The 11,733-nt window shown below is 38.0% G+C and overlaps 1 protein-coding gene across 1 annotated transcript; it reads left to right on the top strand.

The window, feature by feature from the left end:
- Positions 1–4,457: 4,457 nt before the first annotated feature.
- LOC128094966 (olfactory receptor 2D3-like) lies at positions 4,458–5,390 on the top strand. The gene has a single exon (XM_052713589.1). The coding sequence runs from the start codon at positions 4,458–4,460 to the stop codon at positions 5,388–5,390; it is 933 nt and encodes a 310-aa protein (XP_052569549.1).
- The last annotated feature ends 6,343 nt before the right edge of the window (positions 5,391–11,733 follow it).

Genomic DNA, 11,733 nt, shown 5'->3' on the forward strand with positions numbered 1-11,733 from the left:
TGGGGTGCTCTAGAAAGGGGACAGTAGAACACAGGTGCTGTGAAGCACAGTCGTGGGGAGATGGAGAGGGAGAGGTAGTGGGGGCTTTAACTAGAGAAGATGGAGGTTGAGTTATGCAAGGGAGAGGAAGAAAGAAAGATAAATAACACAAGCGTGTTTGAAAAGCCATAGGGGAGCATTTTATAAATTTACTTAAAAAATACACACATAGTATATACAGAGGTCACCAGTTAAAATGAGATCATTCCTGGTACTAATCCAAGGACTGGAGTACTTCAAATAAGAGGAAACTTACACAACCCTGTACTACTGACTGTCACTAGAGAAGATTTACTTTTTTAACAATTAAGAAGCTTTAAATGAAGTAAATAAAATGAGTCTATGTCACTGAACCTACTTTAATTCACTCTTATACTCCTCAGGCCTGATGAGTCTAAATTCACCCAAGCAGTCAGGACAAAGAGGCCCTTATAACCTGTTGTCCTGTGGCCCTGACAGCCTAACCGCTCTTGTAGAAAGGTACATAGTGCTAGTGGAATACATGGAGAAGTAGTTCAAGATGAGGTACAAGAAGTAGCCCTGTACTCTGTCATTCCATTAGCCTTGACACTACTTAACCTATTATAGGAAAAGCCTTTTAGTTCCCCTGTCTATAAAAAGAGATCACAATGATCAAAACTTTCTCTAATACTTGCCTTTGTCTGTGACCTGCACGAATGTCACAAGCACTAAGCGTAGTCTTCCATTCTTGATCGATTTTCTTTTGTATTCATTTCATTCAAAACTTATCAACACCTACAAGTTTCTTTAAAAAACTTAAAATGACTAAAGAGTCATTAAATTTAAATTATTTTAATGATGAATTATAAAATTCACACAAATAATTATTTCACTGTTAGAATTAAAATTAGGTAGATGTGTGAAATTTAGTAATAAATAAGGAAAAGGAATATATATGTATGTATATTTTCATCTAAAAGAAAGAAAATTGATACAAAGAACACATAATTGGAAAATTTCAATAAATTATACCAGAAAAGAACCAGAGGTTTTCTTTGTCATATTTTTATATACCAGCTAAAATAATTTAACAGAACTCATGACTTTTTCAAATAAACAACACTTTTGAACGTTTTACTAGAGGACCCATAAAAGTAATGCAAATTTGCATTTTTCTATCAATTTGGGTATCATGATGTTAAGATGCCTGCTTGTATGTACTTTACAATTTACTTTGCGGCCATACACAGAGAAGGGGCGGGTAGAGTAGGCCTATTTCATCATTCTGACACTTAGAGCATACAAAAATTTTTTGTTGCTTAGGTAAGAATTGGAAAGTAGTTTCATAGAATTCAAGCTGTGATTACAAAATCAACAAAACAAAATGTCCCAAGGCATCTCATAGTGTGAAAAGATAATAAAATGAGTTATTGTTATTGCCAAGAGGAGCCCCAGGGGATATCTTGTTTGCATCCTCCCTCAAGACCTCCATATTTAGAGAACTTCTCTAAAAAATGGGTTGAGATCAGGGTTGGTGCTTGGAAACTGCCTGTTTATGCCAGCCAACAGCAGCAAGAGCTGGTAATGGGGTCTACTGCCAGGAGAGGTCCAGCTGCCAAGAGAGAAGCCTGAGAATCACCAGGGTCCTAACTCCAGATCTGCAGTTCAGAGTTCCAGACCTCTAATGTACTCAGTGTGAGTTTCCCTCATCTGTGCTTCCTCTTCTCTAGAACAAAGTTACCCCTGGCCTCTGGGTAAGGAGAACGATGATGCTGTGCTGATCAAGGAGAAAGATCCTGAAGGAAACGAGATGCCTTCAAACCCAGAAACCTGGAGTCTATTCTGAGGGAAGGCCAAATACTAATTTTAACCTACAGTCTGTTTGGGAGAGGATGTTTTTCTTTTCCCTTATCTTCTCTATAATCCTTAATCTTAGAAATCTTGGTTCTTTATAAGGGTACCACTTTGGGTTCTAAAATCTTCCCCAGAAAATAAATGGATATATACATATATTTAAACTAGTCATCATTTTCCACCCACTAATATCTCACTGCTCTTTGAATATTCAGTCTTATCCACAGTGGTGTTTTCCTCCTCTCTCATTTTTCTCATAATCTGTTCCCAGTGAAACCCAGTGGAAATATAGGGCATTGCTTACAACACAGTGTAGAGCTTTAGCAGTGTACAATTGACTACTCTGGCAAGTGGGAGGAGGCCAGAGCTAGTAAGTACTAAGGCTGAATTTTGTGGATTCTGTAGGCACCAGTAGAACAATGTGTAGAGAATGATACACTCTGCCTGGGGCTAAAACAAGAAAGAGCAACTTACTGCAATTGATGGTGCATGAGCATATTAACTTGTGGTTCTCCTCATCAAAGGATTTCCCAATTCTAAAGAGATAACTTATTTAGAAAAACATTAGCTATGCCTTCAAAATTGTAAATTATGCTTTAAATAGTATTGCTTGAGATATTTGAATGCATATGTATAATAAATAACAATATTGAGGAAGAGCCCATTGATTCCTGTATTCATTCATTTATTCATTCAGCTAGTCAAAATTTTTGAAAATTTATTTCATGTCAAGAGATGTAGATGTATGGAATGTTAGGATTAAGATAGAGTTATTAACCTGAAAAACCTTAGAGTCATGTTAGGGTCAGATATTTATTAATATATAATTATGAATACTTAGTGATTGTACATATTACCATTTACCAAATTATACATAACAATAGGTATAGTTCATTGCATAAAACATGACAAATCCACTTACTAAAACTATTAGAAAATGGGATCAGCAATGAAACTTTTATTGATATCCTTAAATATTTTGGACTTAAGACAAGATTCTTCTTTAAGCTTTCAATATTAATAAGAAACACATTTTACATTATAGCAAGACATATACACATATTGAAGTAAATATTTTCTTGAAACCATGGTTATATTATTGCAAAAGATAGTATTTTCCTTTATATTTCAGTTAAGAAATACTAAAGGCAATCCACTAACAATATTTCATTACCAATGAAAATATTGTAAATGACAGTTTCAAGAGACGAGATAATTTTGATTATTGATGGCACTGACTTTGTCATTGATCCTCCTGTCATCTCAAACAAAAGTGAGAAACAAGATCTTCCTTACTTACACTAGTCTCTGTAATGTGCTTTCTGACATGATCTTGCTGGTCCATTGCACCCTTTCATAGATTAGAATAACACAGTTCAGATCTAGTCTTAATGGCAATTCTTTAACTGAAGCTTATCTCTGTGGTCTTGACTCAAGATACACTTAGCAATTTATAACCAATGGTTCAGATCAATGATCCTGTTCACATTTCTCCTACTGTACAACTGAACAGAGGGTCATATGTGTAAACACAAATATTCTTGCAGTCTCTGACTTGTCCTGTCTTAATATGTTGTAGTCAGCAGGACTGACTCTCTTTTCTGACACCACTTTCATTCTAAAGAGCATGGGTGCTTCAGTCATTCCTAAGAACATTCAAGCTTCATGTTCCACCATTTACTTTTTCTACACCTTTCTGGTCATTTATCTTTCATCTTGTATCCAGTCATCATATCATTCATTTTTTACAGATACACACCAAGTTGTAGATAGTAACTGTGCATCCTGCCTGGCTACCAAACACTACACAAATGCCTGATTTTCTGCCAATGCACACATCCAATCTATTACACAGTCTGTCCAACTGCAACACAAATGAGGCTACTATTAGATCACATAAGACATTGTCCTTTTCAGACAATTCCTGTGACTGCCTCTGGACTCATGAAAGGCCCTATCATATGTGCTACTGCCCAAGACTGGTCATAGCTCTTTCATTTGTTTCTACACTATAACAGGGTTATAACTTTGTAGTTCCTCTTACTTACTGGAGAAGATGATAGAGAATTCTATGAAAAGAAAATGGAGAAGATGATCATGTGCATCTATATTTGATTAAATCAAGGCTAAAATATTCTCTGTGATCAGTGAACTAGAAAGTAACCCTAATAGTTTTTCATCAAAGGGAAGATTTTTATTGTTTTTCAAAGTCATCTCATATATTTGTGCCCCATCTATGTTCTTGATATTTATCATCACACATAATTTTTCATGTTAGATTAACGACATGTAATTGCTCTGAAGATATTTCCTGACATTATCCAAACAACTGTTGAACAATGGCCCCATAGATGATAGCACTCTGTCATTAAGGAGTGCCAGGAAGGCATGGATAGCTCTGGTTTCAATGTACCTATCACTCAGCTGACTTTATGAGCAGTATAAGGATGCAATGAGTAGAAAATCCAGCATCTTAAATGCTTACTTAAATGCTTTTTTAACCTCAAATTTTTTCTTTCCATGAAATTTTTGCTTTCTGGATTTGACCATCATAGTCAACATTTGATTACTCCATGTATGCTAATTTGTAAGAGTACACATCCATGGGAAAAGAAAACCACACTTATCTGACTGAGTTCATCTTGCTGGGCCTTTCTTCAGATCATCAGACTCAGATCTTGCTGTTCGTGGTATTTCTCATCATCTACCTGCTCACTGTGTTTGGAAATCTGCTCATCATACTCCTCATTCATGTTGACTCTCGACTTCATACACCAATGTACTTCTTTCTCAAAAACCTGTCATTGAATGATCTCTGTTTCTCTACAACTATCGTTCCTAAGATGCTAGTCCATTTTCTAGTTGTAAGAAAGACCATTTCATTTGCTGGGTGCTCAATGCAGATGTTTTTTTTCCTCATAATGGGGTGTACAGAAAGCTCTCTTCTAGCAGTCATGTCTTATGATCGCTACATAGCTGTCTGCAAGCCCTTGCACTACTCCACCATCATGACACATAGGGTTTGTGTTCTGCTAGTTGTGGGATCCTGGGCTAGTGGAATATTTGTGTCTGTAGTAGATACCACATTTACTTTATGCTTGTCATACCAGGGACCAAATCTCATCAATCATTACTTTTGTGAGCCTCCTGCACTCTTGAAGCTGGCTTCAGAAGAAACCTACACAGCGGAGATGGTCATTTTTGCCATGGGTGTAGTAATTCTCCTAGGTCCTGTTTCTCTCATCCTTTTCTCCTACTGGAATATTATCTACACTGTGGTTCAAATGCAATCAGGTGAGGGGAGGCTCAAGGTCTTCTCCACCTGCAGTTCCCATTTCATTGTTGTTATCTTCTTCTATGGCTCAACAATATTTACCTACATGCAGCCAAACTCAAAGAAAATGAATGAAGGGGATAAGGTAATCTCAGTCTTCTACTCAGTTGTAACATCCATGATGAACCCATTCATTTATAGCCTAAGGAACAAGGATGTGAAGGAGGCATTAAGAAAAGTACTTAAAAGAGAGTTAAGATAAAAGAATATAGGAGATAATCAGGGGTATAGGTCATTCTGAAGTTCATCAACGGCTTAAACATCTTTCATTGTGAACTATCTCTAATCTGAGAGTAAAGTTCACTCATGTTTACCAAGGAATGTTTGTTTCTGCAGTCTTGCCCAAGATTATTATTCAAAGGTGCAGCTCACTTAATTTGTGACAATTTGCCCTCTAACATTAAACAAATAAAATAAAGTAAATTTACAATAATGAGAAAATTCTATAAACTGCAGCTTTCATGAACCAACCTCTTTCCACCCAGGGATATTTCTTTTTCCTCTAAACCCCACAGCTACTTGCCAAACTCATATTATTCTACCATTATCTATAACCATCTTTAGAGAACATAGTTTTAATCCACAGATACCCAAACTACTTCCATAACTGGGTGTTGATGGTGTAAGTTCGTAATCAAAGTACTCAGGAGCCCAATGCAGGATGATATTCCCATTTCCTTCTGTAGTCTTCCATTTATCCTGGAATGACTTTGATGGTGCAGAAGCATTCTACCTTCTGTGCTTCTTTTCTCTGGCTTACATATACCTGTCTTACCTACATCTTGTCCACATTTCTACCATGGAGACCCTTTGTAAGGATTATTCTCATGAAATAACATTGCCACTCGTTTTAGGACCACCCCCTCCACATTTGTTTTCACAATGTGGGAATGTACAAAAGCACTTTGTTTTCTTAGAAGCTCTTTATTAATGGAATTTGTCTCTCATTTTGTTATATTCTCTTAAAAACAAAGTGATTATGGGCAAAGAATGAGGTGGGAGAGGGAAAACCAAAAGGGGGCTGGTGAAATTCAACTTTGCCATATTGACTTCTGGATATTCCAGATACAGTGTTCACAGAATGTCATTTATGTCCAAAGCAGTTTATTCCAAGTGTTGATATCCTAGATGACGTGTGTGCATTATGTATAGAGTGATTCTGCATGGACAATAAATGTGTGTGATAATTGATTTATGTACATGGGATGTGCAACATTTTCATACATTGTCAACTAATGTGAATCTGAAGGAAGATATAGGACTTTTGAGGAAAGTTAGAGTTCTTTCACCAGATATTGGAAAATATCGAACTGTATATTTCATGGAAGTTGAAGTTAAGTGACCCAAACCAGCAGGAATAAAGATGTTAAGTGAGAGGATAGGGATGAGAAATAGAGAAGACAAGAAACAAAAACACAAGCAATAGCTGGGAAACCAGGAGATCTTGCATAAGGTGACTTATGCCAAGCAAGTTTATTAACTTGCGTGCAAAAGATGTTAGGGTAAAGTGGCACAAAGCTTGGGGAGGGGGTAATCAACTAATATCTGATTTGACTTAAGGCACACTCCATGAGCTGGAACCCATACCTCATACTGCTTTGGTGACCAAGATCCAGAAACTAGATAGCCCAGAGATCTAGGGTAAAACCAAATACTACTGGTCTTAAAAAAGTAATGATAAAATGATTCCTAATGATATTCTGCTATACTAACAGATAAGTGTCTTGTTCAGCCAAGCCATCATCAGAGAAGCTTCCTCCTAGAACATGCAGAAAAAGAGACCATGGAACACACAACCCTAAATGGGATGTTGCCATCAAATACCTCCACTCAGAGTTCAGGGAACTCAGTGAAAGAGGAGGTGGAAAGAATGTATGAGGCAGAGGGGGTGGAGGTCACCAGGAGAACAAGGTCCTCTGAATCAACTGAGCAAGGCTTGTATGAACTCACAGAGACTGAAGCAGCAAGCACAGGGCCTCCATTTGTGTACTCTGTGTACCTATTATAGTTCAGCCTAATATTTTTATGGAACTACTGAGTGTTGTGAACAAGTGGGTCTCTGATTCTTGTGCCTTCTCTTGGGCTCTTTTTCCTTGTGTTGGTTTGCCTTGTCCAACTTTGATATGATAGTTTTGTTTTATTTTATATTTTATTTTGTTATGTTTTGTTGTTATCTCTTAGCAGTCTTTTTTTTTTTCCTAAGGAGAGGCGAAAAGGAGTGGATCAGGGGTAAGTGGGGAGGAACTGGGAGGAGCAGAGGGAAGGGAAACTGTAATCAGAATACAATGTATGAGAAAAGGTTCTATTTTTAATAAAAGAAGAAAAAACAGAACGACAAAAAAAAAAGAAGTACAGCATCTTGTATACAATGTTGTACTTGTATAGGTGAAAATGCCCAAGGTGAAAAATGTCCAAGGTCAACAGAAAGCTAAGTCAGACAATGTTGACAAAGAGAACACAGGGCACCTCAGACACAGCTGCCTTAGGAGTGATGACAAAACAGCCTGGGGGAAGAGTTGGGTCCCCAAGAGCCACAACCTTGACTCCTCTGAGGCTCTGGCACCAGCCTCAGACTGGCCTTGTCAACTCTTCCCCTGGACAAGGACACAGAACTAAAGTTCCCTTTGTCCTTCCATCATGGTCTCTGAGAAAGTCTTGGATCAATCTAGCTCCGCACAGTTAAGAACTTGAACAATGTAAATCTATTAAAATGTAACTTGACAATATATCTAAAGCACAAAAATGTATTTTATACTGATATTTCTAAAGTATTATGAGTGAAATTAGGATGAGTGGGTCTTATAACAATTTATAACTGAAATTATTAAATGCAATATATGGGAAAATATTTCAAACTTATCTGACTATGGAGTGTTTAGTACAAATAGAACATTTAGTCATATGCCATTCCACAATGCTCAGGGACCATTGTAGAAGAGGGGGCAGAAAGACTGTAAGAGGTAGGGGTGGTGGATATCTGTAGGGAAACAGTGTTTGCTAGACATCACAATTGTACACATGAATCTACATTGGCTGGGACTGTATGCACAAGATCAAGCCAGTCAAAACCTGTCATGGGTGGGGACAGGGATTTCAAGACTCCATTCCTTGCTTAGAAACTATTGGCAATTGATGGCTCCCGGAGGCAGGAGTATAGATCTTCTTTAGAGATGTGGTCTCTGAAAGGCTGCCCATGCCTAGTAGATGCTCCTACACCCATGCAGAAAAGGCAACACTAAGCAGACTCATTATTGTTCATTATTGCTTTTTTAAAATTTTATTTTAAAGAAAAGAGAGCACATGAAGTTTGACGGAAAAAGTTGTGGGAGAGTATGGAAGGAATCAGAGAGGAAGGAATGAGTGGATTTTACAGAATGTGTTATAGGTATATATGAAGTTCTCAAACAAAAAATAGCCTCATTTTCTTGTTGTAGTTCAAGTAAACAATAGAACCTTCTGAAAGCATTTGAATGCTTACCTAACATCTTACTTTTCAGCATTTAATAAGCAATGATTTTATCGACTTTTTAGAAATTTGAAGCATATTTGTAGGAGCTATTGGATAACTTTTGCCTAAACATCTGAATTGTTACCTTCCCTTCATTCAGAATCAAGGAGAAGTACTATGCAATCACTCTACATAGTACCCTTTACAAAACATCTAAGCAGGTTTTTGAAAATGTTCTTATAGGTTTAATTTTTTATTAGCTCTTTCTTGATTTAAATATTCTGACTCATGTCTCTGATAGCTCCCTAGTGATAGCAACACTTTCAGCACTCGGGTTTCTGCCCTCTTTTCTATCAAGGGCATTACTAGGGATGTATAAAGAAATGTTAATGGTGAATACTAGGATGGGTAAAAAGTCAAGATACACATATATTCTGGAGACACACTGGTTCACATCCAAATTCTCTGGTCATTGCTCTCACATGAGGTCCCTGCGTGTGGGGAGTGACAGATGGTGACAGTTGGTTTTTATAATGATTATCACTGCTAGGGAAAGCCAAAACTATGAAACAGCTTTGAGATAAGAATGACTCTATAAAAAACTTTAGATAAGGAACATGAGGAAGAGAATTATGCAATATAAACTTATAAATTTCCTTGCAGACAAACAAACTTGCATTGAATTCAATGTATATTATTTCTACCCCAAATTTCTAGTGAAGACCAGTATGCCAATCCTGACCTTCCCAACCTTCAATTTTTGTCACATGCTACATTTAGAAATTTAAAAAATGGTGATGATTGCCCCACAGTGGTCAGATTATCTGAAATATATGATATGTAACACAATGAGGGTTAAACTGTAGTGCTTTGCGAGCTCTATTTCAAAGTGCAGTCACACCCAGGCACAAGGATATAAAAGAGAAAGCCATGTGTTCAGCTTTCCAAAGACTGGTAATGATGTGCTCGTTACTTTTTTTTAATGACTGAGAAGTTGGCTGGGTTCTCAGTTCAAGGTGATATTGGAAAAAAATCTGGGATATCAGAACTGGGACATAACACTTCCTCAAGCTCATCTTACATGTCTGCTTGTGTGTTAAAAACCAAAGGTATGACACAGTGCTAATCAATGTGACACCAGGGCTAGCACCTTTCACAAACTGCTCACTACTTGTCTGTAACTAGACATATTTAAAAACTCTTATAGTAATCACATCACAAAGGTGGAATGAAGACATGTCTGTGAATCACATTGTTTATAAAAATTGTGTAACTGACCATGAATCGAAATTAGAGCAGGCAGCAGGCTAAGAAAATCAGAGACTGATGGCAATGTTTAAATGATGCTGCCAAGCTCCAATTAGATCTTAGATTGTCAGTTACTGTGTAGCATCAGCCAGGTGAACACATAGTACATAGGAAGCCACAGTCACTGAGGCAACCTCTTCTGAAATGCTTATGTCATCAGAGCAAACCATGTTCAGATCTTCTCATCCTGTAGGTATCTCCCCATGCCACTGTCTCTGCATTTGTATCGAGGCTTTGTAGAATCTGCTATATGGTAAGCTAGTGTACACATGCACGCATGCATATATATGTGTTTCTATTTTTCTATGATGTATTTTTTAATTAGAAAACTAGAGTGGTTTCTTCAGTTTTAAAAAAATATTTCTTTTTATTTTATGTGTGTGCATGTTTTGTCTACATGTATGTCTGTGCACCATGAGTGTTCCTAATGCCCTCAGAGACCAAAAGAGAGCATCAGACACCCTGGAACTAGAGTTACAGACAGTTGTAAGCCACCAAGTGAGTTCTAGGAATCAAACCTGGGTCCTCTAGAAGAACAGCAAGTGTCCTTAACCACCAAACTATCTCTCCAGACCCCATAAGCAGAGTGTTTTGAGTATAAACACAGACAAGGGTTTTAAATTTTCTGGTATCATTAGTTTAAGGAATGTAATACAGATGATGAACAATAAATCAGCTCTTTGAAGAGTCTGCATCCAAGGATGCAATTAGTTACGAATACAAAGTATATGCATATTTTGATAAAAAGTATTTTTCTGGGAGGCTAGAGTAGGAGAACTGTAAATTCTAGGTTATTGAGTGAGACCTTGTAACAAACCAACTAAAGGTTTAGACTCAGCTTCTGAAGACACTTTAGGCATCATAGCTACTCTGTAGATGATTGAAAATATATGACAGACTGTGTATAGGTTATATGTAAATACCAGTTAATTGTTATGAGGGTCTTTACTGTACAATGTGTTGGTTATGCCGCCGAGCTGCCCCTCGTGGCTGGTCACCGCCCGCGGCGGCCATGCCCGCGGAGGAGCTTGCCCGCGGAGGAGCGTGCTGATAGAAAGACTCTTAGCCATGGTTACCTTTTTAGAGCTTTATTGCGGGGGTGGGGGGAGACAAAGAAAGACAGAGAGAGAGAGAGAGAGAGAGAGAGAGAGAGAGAGAGAGAGAGAGAGAGACAAGGGGGGGAGAGGGAGAGAGGGGGACCGACGGGGGGAAGGAGCTCAAAGGAGAGGGGACAGAGAGAGAGCCCACAGAGGGCCCAACCGCTTTTTAGGCTGGGAAGCCAGCGAAGGCTGATGATGTAATTAAAGGACGTAAATAAGGACCAAAACCTTACATCCCAGACTTTCCCTTATTATAAAAAAAAGCAGGTAGATGGGACTAGGGGCGTCGTTCCTCTCAAAAACTGCTTCCAGCTGACTTTTGGACGTTGGTTGGCTCTTGGGGGAATGGAGAAGGGGAGTCTTCCGAGGTAGACAGGCGTTGTGGGATGCTGTCTGTCATCTGTTTGCTCTGGAGACGTGTATCCCTCTTGGCTGTGGCTGGGAACTTTCTGTTTGACAAGATGCTGGTGACATAGAAAAAACTTAGAGAGAGAAAAGAATCATTATTATTTTATGTTGACATTTATCTGAGGTAGAACCGGCCTGTCCCTATGGATTTTGAAACATGTTAAACTTTATCAGAGACAGATTATTTTAAAGTACCTGTTTCCTTTACTGGTTCAGCATCTAGGAGACAGGTGATCAATTGTTAAAAGCATCTCATAGTAATAGATGTTTACATTAAAGTC

The sequence above is a fragment of the Peromyscus californicus genome, unplaced genomic scaffold (genome assembly GCF_007827085.1).
Source record: "Peromyscus californicus insignis strain IS unplaced genomic scaffold, ASM782708v3 Scaffold_4__1_contigs__length_199733344, whole genome shotgun sequence".
In the NCBI taxonomy this organism is placed as follows: Eukaryota; Metazoa; Chordata; class Mammalia; order Rodentia; family Cricetidae; genus Peromyscus; species Peromyscus californicus.